Source organism: Orbicella franksi, chromosome 13 (assembly GCF_964199315.1).
Source record: "Orbicella franksi chromosome 13, jaOrbFran1.1, whole genome shotgun sequence".
In the NCBI taxonomy this organism is placed as follows: domain Eukaryota; kingdom Metazoa; phylum Cnidaria; class Anthozoa; order Scleractinia; family Merulinidae; genus Orbicella; species Orbicella franksi.
Window position 1 is genome coordinate 2,840,186 of NC_138157.1, and position 19,715 is coordinate 2,859,900.

The 19,715-nt window shown below is 39.0% G+C and overlaps 1 protein-coding gene across 2 annotated transcripts in view; it reads right to left on the reverse strand.

Moving 5' to 3' along the window:
- Positions 1 to 932: 932 nt before the first annotated feature.
- LOC145466361 (cytochrome P450 4F2-like) overlaps positions 933 to 19,715 on the reverse strand; it is a 23,536-nt gene continuing 4,753 nt past the window's right edge. Inside the window, exons 1-15 of one of the 2 annotated variants that reach the window (XM_081450077.1) lie at positions 13,425 to 18,451; positions 12,854 to 13,120; positions 9,824 to 10,010; positions 9,208 to 9,335; positions 8,444 to 8,562; positions 8,013 to 8,072; positions 6,938 to 7,070; positions 5,183 to 5,248; positions 4,325 to 4,412; positions 3,861 to 3,963; positions 3,211 to 3,341; positions 2,701 to 2,765; positions 2,039 to 2,121; positions 1,310 to 1,375; positions 933 to 1,074 (exon numbers count right to left, since the gene is read on the reverse strand). In XM_081450077.1, the coding sequence (XP_081306203.1) occupies positions 933 to 1,074; positions 1,310 to 1,375; positions 2,039 to 2,121; positions 2,701 to 2,765; positions 3,211 to 3,341; positions 3,861 to 3,963; positions 4,325 to 4,412; positions 5,183 to 5,248; positions 6,938 to 7,070; positions 8,013 to 8,072; positions 8,444 to 8,562; positions 9,208 to 9,335; positions 9,824 to 10,010; positions 12,854 to 13,036 (1,554 nt within the window). In that variant the 5' untranslated portion in view covers positions 13,037 to 13,120; positions 13,425 to 18,451. Of the gene's footprint in view, positions 1,075 to 1,309; positions 1,376 to 2,038; positions 2,122 to 2,700; positions 2,766 to 3,210; positions 3,342 to 3,860; positions 3,964 to 4,324; positions 4,413 to 5,182; positions 5,249 to 6,937; positions 7,071 to 8,012; positions 8,073 to 8,443; positions 8,563 to 9,207; positions 9,336 to 9,823; positions 10,011 to 12,853; positions 13,121 to 13,424; positions 18,452 to 19,715 lie in introns of those variants that run through there. The other variant, XM_081450078.1, reaches the window with a different exon arrangement.

Below are 19,715 nucleotides of genomic sequence, written 5' to 3' on the forward strand. Positions count from 1 at the left end.
CCTTCTCGGTCTTTATGTAATAATAAGGATCACAAGCCACCAACAAGCCAGTTCCTGCTCTCTAGCGTAATACACGCGACACGCGGTTATATTCACAGCGACTGTGATTTAGTTCCTCATGCTCTGCCACCGAACATTGAACCAAAACTTTATTTAAGGTAATGATAATTAGAAACCCCCAAAAGATAAAGACAACTTAAAAAAACAAATAAGATAAATAGTAACTAAAACAAAAACAACTTACCGCGTTGTTGTTGTTGTTGTTGTATACGATGCATTAAAATTGTTAAAAGTTTGCAGCCTTACTCCCTATATTTATATATATCTTATACTCCATCAAATATCTCTTAATCACTGCTCGGGCAAAACTTAGAAAATTGGTTTGCAAGATTTAGAACGAAAGATATCCGTGGCGACGAGCGAGGTGGTTGGTAGAAGTTGGGTGTGACTTGCGACCTGCTATGCAACTAAGTGAAAGATTCAGAAGGCCTGAATTAATGTGATATAAATAGGTCATTAGGCCCAATTCACCGGGGCGATAAGAGAATATGTTAGCACTACATAATTACCACAGCACGAATATTTTGTCGCTGAAGCACTTTGCAATTCCTCTGTCATATAGACACAATAAATAACAATAGTACCTTCCATGCCAACATTCGTTTTCACAGCTTTCTAACTGAGACATCCCTATGGTCGTGAAGAATTGCCTGACGACGAGACAGTATTATCTACCCGCAGGCCGTATATCTCTCTCCAGTTAATAATTGTTTCACAAGTACGTCGTCCTTGTCTGTGTTTCTTTCCACTGAATTATACTGTATTTACTTTATAAAGCACGTCAAGGTTTCTATGAGCTACTGTGTAATATTCCATGGCCTGCCCTTCGAGCCTCATTAGCAAGTGCGAATTCCGTCAGCGTTCAAATGCTCTTATCCAGGTACTGGTTGTGAAATATGATTGTGGTTTCTTGGCGTAATGCTAACTCTCACTCCAGTCTTACTGCGTAAAACAAGCACTGTAAGCAGATCATCCATTGACACCAGTTTATCTTGACTCACGGTAAGCTCAAACCTGAAGCAAAAAAAAAAACAACAACAACAACAACAAAATTCATCAATTGATTTCATATCCACATTCCTTTCATAATTTTGCTTTTCGCCAGTCTACCAAGTAGCATTGTTACGCCAGAATGTGACACATATACGCAGTTCGTTAAGTTAACGTCGGTGAATTATCTAACACTTAATATTTCCGATTGTTTCTAGTGAGAGAATTTTATCATTTCAAAATGGATTTATTAATTTACCGATGAAGAATCATAGCCAGAGTTGTCTTTATTTCTGCCATTGCAAAGTTTTGTCCTATGCAGTTCCTGCAAAGTCAAATCATGGACAAAAGTTAATTAGAAAACACTGCGAAATAAAGGGAAAAAAAATGCCTACATTTTGGAGAGATGTTTCAGCGTACGAAAGACTCAATCAATGCAATTTTCGTGTCTCAGTTAGGCAACGTTTCTTATTAGTTTTCAGCATCTTTCACCCTCTTTCAGCCCGTCTACTCCGATAGATCAAAATACTGCCGCTTTTGTTCAGCAGCCGCTGCAATAACAGCATCAAGGAAATACGCAATTGGTGAACACCTTGTGGCAACAGTACAAACCGTTGAAAATGAGCCTGGTGATCTTTCCACCTTTTGTTATTATCTAGTTATACTTAAGATGTCAAGATACCTAAGCAGAATTTAAAATAATTGTGTGAGCCGCAGAGCATTTGGTGGCATTTCACGGTGTAATACAATATGGGAAGACGACAACTTTCCAAAATTAGTCGGGACACTGTCCCTCAGTTTACCTTACATGAATAGAACATGCAAACAATTAAGAACAACTCGGCCGAATATGACTATGGAACAAAACTGCGGGTCTCCCCGAAACTCTACGGAATGATGAGCTGCATTTAGTGTTAGAATGCTGCCTGAGCACTATTTGGTTAGTAATATATCTGTAATATACCTTATATGGAATGGTAGACCTTACCTCACTCCCGCAGAAAATGGCATGAACGCGTGCGGGGGTCGTCCTTTACGGTTTTCCTCACTGAATCGTAAGGGATCAAAAACCTGAAGTTGTATTGTAAGAAAAGCAACGTAGAGATTAATAAATTTTCATCCGATATATTCTATATTGATAATAATTGTCTTCAAACTCTGATCAGCTGGCCCATACGCAGACGCACTTTTTGAAAGAAGGTCTTACTTGCAGAATGCGGCTGAACGTTCTATCTTTTTATTTTTGCTCGTTTCTGTTTTTTGTGTGTTTCTATTTGAATCTAAAATTACCTTTTCCCATCGTTAACGTTTTCAGCAGTTTTGTTATAATATATCAGGAGTACCGAGTGAAAACCAAAGACAGCCACGTATACAACAAAAAACGTTCTACAATAAACATGCAATAACACAACAAGTATTATCCATTTGTCTTGATAGTTGTATAAATTAACGAAACTCGTAAAAACCATACATATAAAGCAGATACGTAGAAACAATAAAAAAAAAAAAAAAAGAAAAAAAATAGGAATAAGAAAACTAAAATAAACAATGTTGACGACAATGGAGTCGAGTCTTGGTCGGCTGCTTAGTATGTCGGTGTCTGAATCATATGTCATGATTTGATAAGTGTACAAATTATTTTCTTTCTACCTCTGGATTTTCCCAGACGTAAGGATTACGATGGAGAGCAAAGATATTGACGTACAAAAAGGTACCTGCGGCAAAATATAAGTAAATGGCATGAAATTATTAGACGCTGGACCTAATAGTACAATTATTCTTATTTACAATCTTTTTGGAATTAAGGTATACTAGAGGCGAATTTCCGAGCTGCCTTCTACCTCTGTGTCAAAACGAGTCTGCGTGAAAAACCAACTCATACGAAAACGTGTTCCGCCTACAGGTTCATTTTCATGCAAATCTAGCGAATTTTCATATGAAAGGTTTTACACGAGGACTCGTCTTTTGAAACAGAGGCACAAGGTAACTCGAAAATGGCCCATTTACCAATTATAATTTATATTACTATCACAGTTATATTTAGTCGCGTGTTGTTGAGAGGTAAACAAGTCTCTAAAGCTGGTCTTGTTTTCAATCTGTCTAAGAAACCATTGTAGGTGGCATGACGATTGACTTAAAAAAGCAAGAGGTTAGTCTTACCTGGAGGAACAGTTCTTCCTTGCAAATCGTAATGCTTGTCCGATGAGCGACAGATAATTGGAACAGGAGAGTATAGTCGCATTGATTCGTTGATGCAAAGCTTCAAGTAAGGAACATTGTACAGATCTGCTCTATGAATAAAACAGTATCGATAACAATGACTGCACTGCAGTTAGCTGGACCATTAACATGTAGACTAACTCACTGCAAGGATATATAGATGGATTCATTTTTTAATCATAACGCAACAAAATTAATTGACTTTCTAACTAGGAACAAAGCCATAATCCACTCAATGTGCAATAAGATAGGGAGAGACCAATTGTTTGATGGTTACCAATGGTTTACCGTCACGTATCTGACGATCAGTGAAGCAATTTTTGGACCGTTTGTGAAAGAGGCATGAATTAGAAAGGAAAAACCTCGGTAACGAGGGTTGGCACGCAAAATAGAAGCATTTGTGCGGGAGGGGGTGACCAAGTAGCTCTTGTTTCGATCACAGGATACAGAGTACAAGCCAAGATGACAGCACCTGTGACCGGTCATTTTAAGCAGCTCTGTTTCTCGGCGCTTCAGCTGGTTACCAAAGTAACCTGATCAATGAATGATACAAATGACAAATAACGCTAAATGAGGCTTTGAGTGCTAACTTTTGCAGGCCATTGTCTTGTTCAAGTATGGAGTCAACTTCGTCTCGACACCTTTGCTGGTGCTCAGGGTGTAATGCCAGGCAGTAAAGAATCCAACTAATCGCTGCAAATAAGAAAAATAAATGCATTTTTTTTAATGGGTGAGCGATGTCATTTTTAAGGATAACAGAAAGAAGAGACCACCATAGGGAAAAATAAAAAACGAAAACAAGAACAGTGCCTACTGCATCCTTTTTAACACAGTTCGTTTTCGTTTAACACAGTTCGTTCGTTGAAAGCTTATGTTTTCAATATATTTTTAACCAGAGAGCGTTTTTATTCTAACAGTTCGTTTTCTTTGTGAGAATGTTCATAGTGCAAACACAAGAAGAAAACGTTTTTTCTTATGGATACGTTTCTGGTTACAGTAATAATTCAAAATTTAAAGGGGCAAGAAAAGAAAAGGGGATTCACGAATTCCTCACCACTCGTCACCGTGTCCAAACCCGCAAACATGAAAGTTCTCACTTCTGCTCGAATTTCCTCGTCTGTTAAAGCTTGTCCGTTCTCACGCTGAAGGTAAAATGCGATATCAAAAAATGCGATATCAACAGAAATGCCATAAGAAAGTAACGAAAGATAAACTCAAAATCAAAATAAATTAATGATACCCATCCAGACTACTTCTTGATCATGACAAACACTTGAAACAACTCAGAGCTCTTTATCAACTTGAAAGCAAGAGGCTGACGTTTGAAACGTCATATTAAAAACTCACTATGGCGGGTTTTTATTTAATGATATTACATGCCTTGTAAATATCATAATATCATATGCCTTGTAAATATCATATGTCTTGTAAATAGCTTATATTTTTATACATATATTACTCTGGGAAGCGCCTCGCGTCCTGTTCGCGTTTTCCCTTTTGGGAATTATTATCTTCTATTTCTTCTCTCTTTTTTTTTTGTTTTCATTTTTTGTTTTTTTGTTTAACTTCATTCCCAATAAAGTTTATTATTTTATTCACCTTAATCAACTACAAGTTAACAAAAGACTTTCCCATCCACAAGGGTTTCTTTCGATACTTATAATAACTTTACCCGGACCAATTCAGCGAGCTAGAAATTTTCCTATTACTCAACAAACGGTACTATTTTAACCAAACCTGACAACACGTTTTGAGCTGCTAATTAAGTTACATGCACACTATACTTCAACAAATAAACAAAACTCACGTCACTTACGTTTATGAAACGACCACTCGAAGCTCATTTTGTTCCTTATAAACATTATATACAAACGGAACAAACATATTCTTAAAAAGTAGAAAAACTTCGTACCCTGGCTTCGAGAAGGATGTCAAGAAAGTCTAAATGCTCGTCTTTCCGTAATGCTTCCTCCATTGGCTAAAAACAATTTGTTATAATCAGTATAATATGACAACAGATAATTCTGTTAATCAAGTAATTGGAGCTTCGGGCAGTCTATAGTTGTTAAAACTATATTGGCCAACTACCCTATTAGCTGACTAGCCAAAGAAGCCAAACCAAAGAGCCAGCCTCCCAACAGACCAGGTCAGTCACTCCCACAAGTCAAATAGCCAATGAAGCTGCCTAGGCTGGAAAACATCAGATTAGAAAGATATGCGATTAAAAATTAAAGGAAGCCCAACCTAGCATGCGAGCTACCCAGCGAAAAGCCATGGCCAAGCCAATTAACATTGAGACGAAACCAACCAACAACCAGCCAACTAGGCCATCCAAACTTTCTTCCCGATCAATGCAACCATGCAGGCAACAAGCCAACCAATACAACTATTGAACCGATGCAGCCAGCCAACCAGTCAATTGAACTAAACAGCCGATCATCCAACTAGGTCAGCCAATGCGACAAGTAAATTAGCGTGGAACTGATACACGCTGATTCACCGTGCCCATCGGCTAACTAGCTAACCAACTAACCAACCTTCCAACCAATTAACCAACCAGCCAACACAACTAAGTCCAACAACCAGTAGGGAAACCAATGCAACCAACCAATAAAGCGAACCAACCCAGACAACCTGGCCACTAAGGGAACCAGCCAAAAAGGAAACCAGGCGAACATGGCAACGAGCTAACAAGGCTCTCAGCCAACAAGGCAATCAGGTCAACAGGGCAGCAAGACAACAAGGCAATGAGGCACACAAGGCAACCAGACAACAAGGCAGTCAGGAAAATAAGGCAACCAGACAACCCTTGCCTATGGCTGGCGGGCCTGAAATTTGAATTGACCAATCAGGATTCAGCAGGCGGGGAAAACTTCACTGTCCTGACGTCAATCAATTTAACAGGAAAGGCAAGGAAAGGTATTGAAATCAGGCAGCTTTTCTCACTAGAGATGGCATTAAATATTCACGAAAAGGGATCTGCAATTACAAAAACATATCAGATTGCAAAAGTGAAAAATAGAAAACATTTTGTGTCTGCAAGCTTCTCGTTTGGCGTCAAAAATAGGTTGCCGGTGTTCGGCATGGCAACTTTCTCGTAGTTCGTCGAGTGTCGCCATGTAGGATAATAGTTGTGTTATTTTAAACAAATATGCTGTTCCTCGTCAAATTAAACCCGGAATTCTCAAGTTTACTAATAGAAGGGGCACAAGCAACTTTAGCATTGTCTTTATTTCTGTTAACTGCAAAGAAAAAGGCTATCATCGTGTCGTTTTGGTGGGACAGCTCGCTATTGACTGTCGCTCGTACTGCTGGCGCAGCCACCGTATGCAAGGACAAGGCAACCAGCCAACAAGGCAATCAGGCCAACAAGGCAACCAGCGAAGAAGGTAACCAGTCAACGAGACAATCAGCCAGAAAGGCAACCAGCCAACAAGGCTACTAGCCAACACGAAAAACAGCCAACAAGGCAACTAACAACGCAACTAGCCACTAGCCACTAGCCACTCCGTCACTTTGAAGTCCTTGGAGAATTACTTCAAACAATTCGAATTACGTCGAAAGGTTCATGTCAGATGTCATCGTTGTTTTTTTCCCTGTGCTGTGGTTTCAGGAAAAGGAGACACTAATGTTGTCTTGATCATTAACGTTTACGAGACACACTTACCTGATCTATTATGGCTTGTCTTCTCTTTTTGATTATTTCATCAGCCTTCTGGGCGACAATTTCAGAATTAGTGTTAAACTTTCGTCCAGTGGGAGTCAGGTTGTAGATAAAATCTGAATGGTAAAGTGGATTTCTAAAGGGGAAAACGAGGAGGAAGAAGAAGAAGAAGAAGAAGAAGAAGAAGAAGAAGAAGAAGAAGAAGAAGAAGAAGAAGAAGAAGAAGAAGAAGAAGAAGAGGACGATAGAGAAAAAAACCAAATACATCAGCTATTGGCGCAGGTTTGCTTTTATCTTAGATCTAGAGTAAAAATAAATTAGCGACCTCATATATGTACCCAGTCCAGCTGTCAGTGTGACAGTTTCTTCCTCCATTCCGATCCTTTATTTATTTTCTCTCTAATTTTGTTTGTTTGTACTGTGTTTCTGTTATATCTTTGGCGGTACAAAGAGCCAGAATTGGTGGAAATAAGAGAGCCAGTTTCTAGACTGGAGTGGTCAGCAAAGTTGATGACAGATTTTATGTGTCAATGTGGTATTGCTCGAAGAGTTAACGTTAATCATTTGGGATGAACATCCTAAATCGACGCTATTTCACTAGCGTCCCTTCCCAGAAAATCCCTCACACCTCAAACTTTAATCATGATTTAGACACCCTCGCCTAGATAGTTTAGTTTTCCTTCTGGATGAATAGCGATTGAGTACAATCAGGAAAACCCTGTCTCTCTAGATCCCTGTCATCTACGTTTAGGCTGGCTGCAAACTATCGTCGCTGAGAATAGCACAATTACAATTATAATCCTTTTTTAGAAATTATTGTCCAGACAATAAAAAATATATTCTGTCCCTCAGTTAATATTTAAACTTAACTCACTATACTGGCTAGGGTCTTCCAATAGGAAGTGCAACGTATTGGAACATTCTTCAAACCCTCTAGGCGGTCTATCCATCCCATGTGGTTTTGGACTCGACCGCACAGAGGGATCGTACCCTACTTTGTTTAATTTAAAATATGTAAACAAATTGCATTTAATATAGTGCACAAAAACGTAGCAAACATAGCAAGAGAGTTACTTACAAAAATCTATCCATGATTGCTCGGGTATTCTCGTGAATCGCTGTCATGAAAGAATCAGGCGTGCTGGGAAAATAAAACTGAAGATAAGCATCTGCTTATTGACCACTTGCTTAAAGTAATAAATATATTTACAGTTACGGATGTAGAAGTGGGCATGATACTTCCAGAGCAAATTTACCATAGTTTAGGATATCCTAGCAGAGAAGTAAATTAAGAATTGAATCAAAAAAAGCTTGCCTGGAACAGCCTGTTCTTATCTTAAGTATCCAGACCTGGTAGGTAATTATAGTACGAAGTTTCAACGGAATGGAGAAAGTCACAGTCGATTTTAAGATATTCAGCCAAGGCTCTACGTTTATTAACTGGTTTACTGATACTCAAGTTTAATTGTAATACATAGTGAAGAATGTGTAAGAGACAAAGCAAATTATCTTTTGACTTGACAATCACTCTGGTAACTGAAGGCACACTTCAAAATTATGTCCAGCGTCAACAAGCCAATGTCGTGAAAAAGCTCCACCTCGCTATTCGTGGATAACGACCAGTTTGCCTGAAATATAACAAACACAAAATTCTTGCAAGGGCGACCCTTTGACATGTGAAAAGAAATCCTTTGCATTCATAAATAACTCCACATTTGCCGCCTTTGGCTGCACTATAGATTTCAACAGACACAAGACATAAGGGATTAACAGTACTGCTCTCGACCAATGAAAATCAAGTAATTTGGATGAGGATAATGAAGTTGATATACCATGTGAAGTGAAACTAACAATTCATTGGAATGTTACTATACGTGCCAAGTACCATGGAATATTTTTTTCCAGGAACTTTGTGGCTTCATTCACCCTCCAAAAATCATTCCTTCGTTCCCTTCGAGCTAATCTTCTGGACACCGTTCGTTTTACATCAACATCAGCGGGTGTGATTGCATCAGATTGCCAAACAACTATTTCCCCCTTTTCCTCGTGGTTTTCTTCACTGACTACACCTACTACAGCTATATAAAGGCCCAACCTGAGCATCAGGCCTTATCTTAGAAAAGCGTGATACTAAGGTTAACCGAGGCCATAGGCTAGAATTGAAAATGTTGGATATCAGTCATGGAGGAGGCAAAAACTTGAAGGTATTTCTTAAAACCCTTATAATTATTGTTTCCCTGTATTCTTGAACGCAAAAAAATCTCAAACTTTACCAACAGGACTTTTACTGACTCTTGGAAAATCTTTAAGTATGGTTCTACTTTAGGAAAATGAAATGCTGGTGTCAGAAGTCGTCTTGTACTCTTCCATCTTTCCCCCTTTTGAAGACCTAGACCGATACCTGACAATAAACAAACATAGTTACTAGAAAAACACAGTCATAAACTATAATCAAACTTAAGACACATTAAATAACTCGCTGACCTTTATCTTTACGCAAGTGATTATCTTAAGATCAGTAGAATTACAGAAAGACGACTTGGTAAATAAAGAAGGACAACTGTTTGTACACGAGCCAGGGGCGAGTTTCTCCACTCCTTCAGTTATCTCTTCTAGAAACTCCTATCATGCATTATGAGAAAGGAGGGTTCAATGACACCATCTATATACGGAATTATCCTCTATAAATTATGCTCAGACAATCGGAATATTTTCTTTCGGTTTCTATCGATAGTCTTAGTTGACTCGTGGCTTCACCGTCCTCAATGCATTTCGTTTATTGGTCATTAAAAACTTCAAGCTTTCGATGCTGCTGTCAAACAAAAAACAGCTAGCATTCAACGCATTCATTCGCATTCATTCGCATTCATTCATTCTCCACAAACTTACCAAGAAAAGAAGAAAGAAGATGACAGACTGTTTTCTCCTTAAAGGTTGTGGCTAGGATTGGCTTGATCGTCTCAGGATGACAGAGGACAACTGCCGACCTTAAAGGTCCAAACCAAACACGATAGGCAGTCTTGTAAAGCTCTGTACATTCCAGGTGAAACTTCAGGCCCTGACCATCAAATGTAGCCTGTAGTGGACAACAAATTTAAAGTATAAATTTTCAAGATACGTTGAATGGCTTACGTACCGTTGCTTTAGTCTCTCTTTTTTGGGGGAGGGGGGTAGGGGGGGGGGGGCAGAAGTTACAACGTTTGTAATCACGCGCTATTTTCGTCAGCACTTTGTAGCAGTTCTTCCTCTCTAATATAAGAGAGAAAGCCACGGTGAACCACAGTAGACCACAGTGGACCACAGTGCCCCTACCCCGCCCCCCCTCCGCCAAAGAGAGATCAACTAAAGCAGCAGTACCCAGATAGAGATAAAACCGTGAAATACCACAACTCTAAAGCAAAAGTGGCGTTCAGCAATTGCGTCTTCGGAAAGGACGATAAATTTAATGACAATAGCAATGGCAATGCCAGTGGCAGTGGCAATGGCAATGACAATGGTAATGGCAATGGCAATGGCAATGGCAACGGCAGTGGCAATGGCAATGGCAATGGCAATTGCAGTGGTAACCGTAATGTAATGTAATGGTAATGGTAGTGTAAAATAATATCAAATCCAGTTAATGAAATAGAATACTTGTGCCGGACAACGAAGTAATTAATGAGATAAGTATTGAGTTCCTTTACCTAAAATTCCCTGGATAGAAACAAAGATGAATCTTAGCTCAACCATCGCAAGGGCGTCCCGTGTGGACTTGGCTCGCTTTACCACGAAGCAACAAACTAAATCGGGGATTTTCTTATCACACTAGCTTGGACAGCCTCGTTCCCAGGGCTTTTTGGGACAATGTTTTTCAACAATCAAAAACAATTTTGAGATCCGGCTTTTAAGTTTCGTTTGGCATGCTGATTTTAATGTTGTGATGTCTGATACAGTATATTGCGAGAAGTAATTCGGTGAATATCAGTTAGTCGCTGCTATAAAGTTCGATATAACTAGAATGATTTCTTCTTCTCCTCCTCCTCCTCCTACTTCTACTTCTTCTTCTTCTTCTTCTTCTTCTTCTTCTTCTTCTTCTTCTTCTTCTTTTTCTTTCTTCTTTTTTTTTTAATTATTTGACACTCGAAATCTGAACACTGTGCTGATAGCTCCCAATTCAACGTGCAAGTGGTATGCTAATACCACTTGGCGAGACGGTCGGCCACCAAACTGAAACCTCGCACGTTACGGAGCCACGTTATCTCATAATGACATACAACACGTATGTATATCATCACGCCACAACTATGCGATTATTTTTGCGATGACGTACCTTGTAAAAATTACTCTCATGAGTGGTTTACAAGATCTTCTTTCATGCAGTCGGTATATATGCGTGGATCGGAATGCATTAGGTATTTCAGGACTAAATATTCTAAGGTAAAATGCTATTGCTATTATTTTTCTGCCCACAGGAAACGGTCACCAGACATGCAGACGGATTCAGATCAGATATTGCAACAAGCCTGGTTTGTTTGAACATGCTTTTGGCTTGGCTGATTGATTAAAACAACCTTTCATTGTATATATCCTTATATACGTGCTGTTTTAATTCCTTAAAATACGTCCAAATGCGGTCTTAAGCTCAGGTTTTAGAAACCTAGCCACTCAAATTCTTCAAGCCCCAAGGATCCCCAAGGGATCAAACGGCGCAAGAATCTGTTTCCAACAGACGCGTTTGGAAATTACAGACGGTTTCATTACGTTCTTGGTGTACGTGGAGTGAAAGGTTTATACATGCGCTGTAACTCTGTTAATATCGATATAACGTTTTTAATGATATTTTAAAGGCTGTTTATCCGTCAGATTGGATACGAAGAAAGTCTTTAAAGCGATGAAGTGTGTTACCACGTGTTTATTTATCTCTCAACTACGGGCTGCAAATGTCAAATTCCGTTCGGATGAACTGCCTCAGTTAGAAGATCTCTGCGCCACTGAGGAAACTGAACTTAAATCCAACGACTAACACCCGAGATAACACGGTAAACTGCTTACGAACTATTATGTTGTTCCACGGCAAAGAAAATTTAACAAAGAATACTCGAATCACGAGTAATTTCTTAAACATATCTACGCAGACAGCCATGTTTGCCTGCTCTTCCGTGGTTTCTATTCTAATTGAAAGTAGCAAACGTATCCGGTTTTGAATCAGTTAACGTTCGATTTAGGATGATGAGTAGTCCGGAAAGGCTTTGCTAAAAATTAAGCAGTTAAAATAAAGAGAGAGATCAGGCTAAACGCTGAAGAAGATATTAAAAGGTGTGAAACATGTTATACACTCCTGTCGTTATAGAACCTTGAATCCAAAAGGGCAGATTTCCGGGATCTAGAAGATTTACTGAAGAAATGTTATCTACAACAAGATACATATTCCTGATTTACATTCAGTTTTTCGTAGTTTTACTCACAAGGAGAGAGGATTATTGTTGGTAAAATTATAAATCTAACTTAGGTTATCTAATTTTCACATCAATTGTTTCCATACAGGACTGTTCAATTCTAAGCGGGGTTCACTCGGCTACAGTCCGACTCGACTAGTGAAAGAAGTAAGATCACAATTGGCCACGTGCTTTTGCTAAATCGACTTAAGTAATAAGAGATGTTGTTAGATACACAGTCGCAGCCCGTTCTGGAGAACTGTTTTGAAATTTCTTGCAGTGTGAACTCGAGCACGCCGAGTCATGATATATCATATTTATTCAACTTTATTGCGTAACACTGTCAAGTGAAAACAAGTCCAGAGATGCACAATCATTCAAGCTTAAAGCTTAGAGTGGCCAACAATGAAAAACAACAACAACAGCGACAACGAAAACAACAACAAACGATGAATGAAAAGGCAACGGAGATTAATACGTGAAAACATGCTTATTTCCATCACACCTGATCAATGTGTCCCTTGATCCAGTGGCACGGTGGACCATCAAAGTTTCGTACTTGGATGTAGGCTTTGCCCAGAACATATGCGAAGGAGGAAGCGAGGCCGAGGGCTATGATCGCAACTCCAGACAGTAAAATAGAGTTTTGCGTCCACGCGCTGAAGGGCCACTCCAACTCTGGACACATTTCTGATTGAAAGATTCCTTGCGTCTCCGCTGACACTTCGTTGTCTAGTTAGAATTCTTGCGAGTTCTTTTAAGACCAGGATTACTAAAAAACGAGAGATTGAACGGCTTAAAGATATTTCACTTGGATGATATCGATCATGGACCCAAGCATGAGCTTCTCCTCAAACTGACAAGCTAGCCACGTGTAGCCCACTCCAATGTTCGATCACTCAATACCGCTATCGCGAAGGCGGGTAAGAAAACTCTGAGATAATGAGTATATATTTGATTTTCAAAGAATGTCAAATCTTTCAATTAATACCCTTTTTTGTCACCGTGTAGTTCTTACCATTACTTGCCTAATTAAGTGGTGAACGGTAGGGAAGTTGAAATGACCTCAAACCTACCTTCTAATCACGGAAAATTTATGTGAAAGATTTAAGTCAAGCCACTAGGAGAGCGGAATCCTGTTCCCAAGTTTAGGGCAAGTTGTAGAGTGTGCTGTCCAAGTTCAGGCTAACAGCTTTTATGTCGTGCCTCTTTCCGGAGGAGAGCGCAATAACAATGGCATCCCTTAGGCAATGTCTGTGAATGTTCTGGTTTTCACTACCCTTGTCATTTCGACACAACACACGAAGTTCAACATTGACCCCAAGGAATGTTACTCCGAACCTTGAAGCTTAAAATATTTACATGTTACGAACTGGTGTTAGGTGTCGAATGTCAGCAAAGCGGAATTTTTTTGATGTTGAAAGGATATTTTTCTTAAATGACAATCGACTGTGTCTGTTATTTCGCCAGTCATTTACTCACAAATAAAACATAGCAGCGTGTGACATCTTCATCTGAGGCCGAGAACATTTACATAGGTCTTTTGTTGCCAAAAGAACTGAACATACCTCATGAAACATCAATTACAGATCAGCGACTTCTCATTGAAACGATAAATCTTTGGTAACAACAACTGACGACATATGTATTGAACGATCTGGCATGAGGTTAAATGATATGCCGAGAATGTGTTCGATGCACTGAACAGATAAAAATAACGCACTTAAAGAATGGAATTGCCGTGAGGTGACATCGCTGGATTATTAGTGAGAGCTTTATTCGGTTCACGACCCACATAAGCTTGGAATATAACGCTGCACGTACATATCTGAATGTTTCAAAACTATATTTCGGCACATTTTTAAGGAACCAGCTGATGTTTGCTTCGTCTATGACTAAAAAAGGCATTGGGAAAAACATTAACTGGCATGGTAGCAGCTTTAACTTTCCAAATGGATTTAATAGACATTTATCCTTTTTTTTTTTAATTAGGTCTTTTATTGCTTTTTCTCCCTGCCGTAATATTATTCCATCAAAATAATGCATATGGATCGTGGTAACTTTTCTCACTGGATTGCCACTAAGGAAATATTTTAACGTGCATGGATAAATCATATATCACTCGCAATAATATGTTTCTTAATATGTTTCTTCGGTGTTGGTAGTTTATAGCTCCAATATTTACACATTGCCTTTTCAAAGGGATAATTATTTTAGCTCGAGCTGAAAACCTCTTAAAGTTATAATCTTGTTAAAGAGAATTGTCATGACGGATCGGCAACTTTACCAAAACGATATTCCAAGTATGAAGTCAATGTGCTTTAAGGTACTATCTCAAGAAAAACAAAAATAATAATTATAATAACATAAAAATAGAGAACAGACTAAACAGCTCGTTGACGAAGCAAGCTGTGGTAAGAAATACGACCTGCGTCTTAGTGGAAAATATGTTAAGTATGCTGTGTGTCTGTTAGGCATCAATGATCGCATTATACGGCAGCGGTATGAGATAAACGGTATTGCGAAAAAATTAAATTGCCACCCCGGTGTGATCATGATTCATCTTCTTTTTAATAAATGTAGATAGCCAGATTTATTCGGATTTGTTGGAACGTTCTTTAGATGCAACACCGTTGTATCGCTGACGCGACGATTCACGTGTTAACGAGCTGGATTACAATTTGCAATGCCAGCTCTCCGTAAAATTGACATGTTTACAATTATAGTTGGCGACGTTTCAGTTGTCTTAGCGAAGAATACAGTTGGTATCATCATCCAAAGTTCATCAAGCTCTACTGAAGCTGGTACTAGACGCCATCAGTTCAGAAAATTTAATTTTACTTTACAAGTATTGTTCAGAAGCAAGGAAACAGAGAAGAACCAGTATTTTCAGAGATTTAGTCCATTCTCAGCTCTAACACTGTTTCATCGACGCCATTTTTTCAGTTACAAGTTAAAATGATAGCACATCACTCCCGCCCCAGTTCAGGAAAACTCCTTTTTGTAGTAGTTCAAGGTTGATTACATTCATTACATTTTGCACGAGAGATTCATGTCTTTTACCTAATCAATTCGAAATTAGATAGTGATTAAGCATATCTGAAATTTCTGAAAGTGAGTCAGTTAAGAAACTTTTGAAGTGAAGTCAACCACTGAATGTCTCTCATTCTTCAGTAACGCGAAATTAAGTTAGTGTGCGCCGCACATCCTGAATACAAGTGGGCTAATATTAAATGGAATGGGAAGATAATTAACTTAAAGTTTTCACCCCATGATCAGTAACTCGTATACAGTCGCTAGTACAGACTGAGTAGTTAAAGGTGGAGTGTACGATATGTAAAATGTTTCTTTAGGAAGCGGTTTCTGACGGGGTTGAATCAGTGGAAAAGTTGAACTTTAATTACTCTAACAAGATTTTCAAACCACTACATACTTGAAGATTGAGGGGTAAAACCACAAATATTGTCGCTGCCTACGTTCATTCACAGCGCGAAACTCGAAATTTATCTCTAGGAAAGTGGCGGAAACTCCCGTGCAGTTACTCAGACCACTAAGTACATGCACGCAAATTAAAATTGGTTGTGCTTGTTATGTCTGTGCCCGTAGGAGTTATCCACAATTTTCCGGAGTAATAACGACCCTTGTTTCTTTGGGGTTAAACGAGTGCCAGTTGCAGGGCTATAGATCTTATAAAATTAAATAGGTTTTCAATATAGATAAAAGAAACAAATGAATCTATGTTACACCAAGCGGGATATATATATTGCCTTCGAGGCATGGGCCATCGATACATTGTATCCATAACACAACCTTGATCAGATCATTTTGGTTCCATTTTTTTTATTAGAAGTTACCTTTGAAATCGCTACTCCTCGAGTGATTGTTTCCTTCGGACTAAATACTGCTTTTGATCTGAGCTACTACTAACCGACCAACCAGATTTAAAAAGAGTTCATAATTTAACTGCTTCCATCCACAAAGCACTACGTCCATGTGTAATTACCGTACCTAGTATTTTTCCTTTTGTTTTGTTTTTGATTTCTTTTTTCTTCTTTTTTTTAACTTCCAAGCGCAGGGAGTCTAGGGAATGTTCGTCTGCGCTGCCGCCATGTTGGCTTCTGAACACAAAATCAAACGGCATAAAAAATAAATAGGTTCATAGATCGGTATTCTTGGGTTAATGTCTATTTTTAGTTATTCAGATAAGACTTTAATCGTTTTAATCACTACTGGAATTAAGGAATAACGCGGAGGTAAAGGGAAGTCATGACTTTGGAGAAAGGAAAAATAAAAAGGAATTTATAGCTTTGAAAACAAAGGAAGTCATAACTTTAAGGATAAAGTGGGAATCGAAATTTGAACGCCACAGAGCACACAGCATGCGGAAATTGGAGAATGATATGACATACCGAGAAAAGATAAGGTCATAATTCGCTGATGTATAAAGTACTGATTTCAAAACCGCCTACGCTTTTACAAAAACAAACCAGATACGTTCCTAATCAGCTGCATGAAACTAATTGATTTCTATTGGGCTGGCTGGCTAATTTCCTATGTTAGCGTTTCTTCTATTCAGTGATTTATTCCTCGTTGACTCATTCATGAGTCTTTTGATTAGACAACACAAAACATATTCCGGATGGATTTGTACGTTATAGGGCAAGTACCGTTATGTTGACCTAACCTCTCGTGTCTCCGTTGTACGATTTAAAGCCTCACGCAAATTTTTCCGACTGATTAGCAAGTATGCGAACATGAACAGGGGTTTTGTTTGGACGAAGCTTTTGATTTAACTTGAAACGAGAAGTTCGATTTAATGTCCCTGGTCAGTAAACGAAATAATTCTGCTGAGAATTGTGTAGTGGCACCAGTGCCCATCATTGTTATTGGAATTATGGCTGCATGCAGTAAAGTTCGGATAAAATACTTCGAGGTTACGTTCCTAAGTTGATCATCTCTTTGTTTGACGCCAAATTTAGAACTACAGCTTTTTGCCAAGATTAAAGAAATTCCACTGAAAGGGAATGAATATACTTAATTCGATACCCTCAGTGCTCAAAACGATGAGAATTTTCATTCATCCGATTTGTGGGCACAGTTTAGTCACTGAACTTGCTGGTCCATTTCATCGCGAGTAATTCAATCTCAAGTCATGGATGGATGTCGGAGGCTTACACTACGACTCAAATTTTCTGGGCTATGAGCACGAAACTTGAGAATTCCACCTAGCGGTTTACTGAATCACTCCGACGGTTGGAGTGTTTCTCATATGGTACTGATAACTGGCATGGAAGCATGCAAACGTACACTGATGTAAGCGTTTAATCCCGCGTGTAAATAAAAATTAGCCTGGAGAAAGACAAGCGAACTGCTGTAAAAATACAAAACAAAAGGCTGCATTTATGGTGACACCCGCAAACAAGTAAAGCCCAACGCCAAATTATCGTGTAAACAGTTTATCTTATTAGATTTAGCCTGTCACCACAAAACCACTAATATTGGAATATTCTTACATAATCGTGGATTAAGACTTTAATAACATTTTGCTAAAGACAACAATTACGATTTCATTTGGTTAATATCAGTTCGGATTAAAATCTTCTCAAGATATTGTAAGTGGACCCAGCGTCCAGCTTGTGCCATTATTCATGAATCGCGGTTCCAATTTGCCGTCTTAATTCGAATAACGTAATTGATTCGAGTTAGAGAATTTAAGATCAGTTTGAGTTTGCGCAAATCTAAAATTGTAAAAGGTAAAATTCCAGAACAGATAAGACCAAACAACCTGAACTTTCTGATAACCGAACGAAGGCGTAGTCAGGAATCTTTGATCATGTGCCGTGTTCGCTAATGGAAGCGACACGTGTCGTTTGTATTATGTCATCTATCATCCACTTGCTCCTCGCAAGGGAAACATCAGGAAATATCAACACTGCTTAAAACCTAGATTCAGATTAGCTAGCGATGACTATTAAATAATGCCCACTTCTTATGGTGGAATAAATTTGTTTCAAAATAATGCACCCCAGAACGCAGCTATAACTACAAGCACACCAATGATAAGAGCATGGATATGACTAAAATATTTTTCAAAGAACAAAAGCACGTCTTGTCTCGATATTTGACCTACATTGTAGGGGGTCGAATTAATAAAAGCGCCTTACGACAAACATGAAGTAGAATTTGTGATAAAGTTATCAAAACTTCATTAACTGATAATCGGTATACATGAACTATAAGAAGTCCTTAACAAAGATTCTGAATTGTTGGATAGGTTGAAATAATTGAAAGGAAGACCTGTTGTTTTTGATCAGTAGAATTCAATTGTTTTCACAATGGATACCTGGCGTGCCATTTTAATGGGGGCGATCGCCTATTTCAGGTTATCTACACACGAAGATATGGCAGAGGTAGTGAACAATTTCATTTGCACGCAATGCACCAAGGCACTTGAGTCTAGGGTCTAGAGTACTTAATATGAAGTGAAAAACACCAGCAATCTCTCGTTTGTGCTGCGTGGAACATGTTCTGCCATCATATTTTATCAGCGAAAGGGCAATGCGGTTATGCCTCGAGCAAGCTGCTTCCGGTCAGATTTAGATCCCATACGTGCGTAAGTGACCTTGTTAAACAGAACCGGCTATCTTTAAAACGGGGAACGGGGAACGGGGAACGGGGAATCGGAGAATCGGAGAATGGGAGACGGGGAACGGGGAACGGGGAACGGGGAACGGGGAACGGGGAACGGGGAACGGGGAACGGGGAACGGGGAACGGGGAACGGGGAACGGGGAACGGGGAACGGGGAACGGGGAACGGGGAATCGGGGAACAGGGAACGGGGAACGGGGAACGGGGAACGGGGAATCTTTAAAATGGGGAATCTTTAAAAGCGGGAATCTTTAAAATGGGGAATCTTTAAAAGCGGGAATCTTTAAAATGGGGAATCTTTAAAAGCGGGAATCTTTAAAACGGGGAATCTTTAAAAGCGGGAATCTTTAAAATGGGGAATCTTTAAAAGCGGGAATCTTTAAAACGGGGAATCTTTAAAACGGGGAATCTTTAAAACGGGGAATCTTTAAAACGGGGAATCTTTAAAAGCGGGAATCTTTAAAACGGGGAATCTTTAAAATGGGGAATATTTAATAGCGTTAATCTTTTACTTAAAAGTGAACGAGAATCTCTCAGTTTCCCACCGGAAGCTATTTATTCTGTCACATGTATCAACTCAACAGGTACAGAGACAGTTGTGGAATTTATTCATTGTAATTATATTGCACGCTATTAAAGCACATCGGTTTAGTGGGATAGTGGAGCGGTTCAAATCTCGATTCCCACTCTTTGAGATCCGCCAGACGGACCAAAGAAT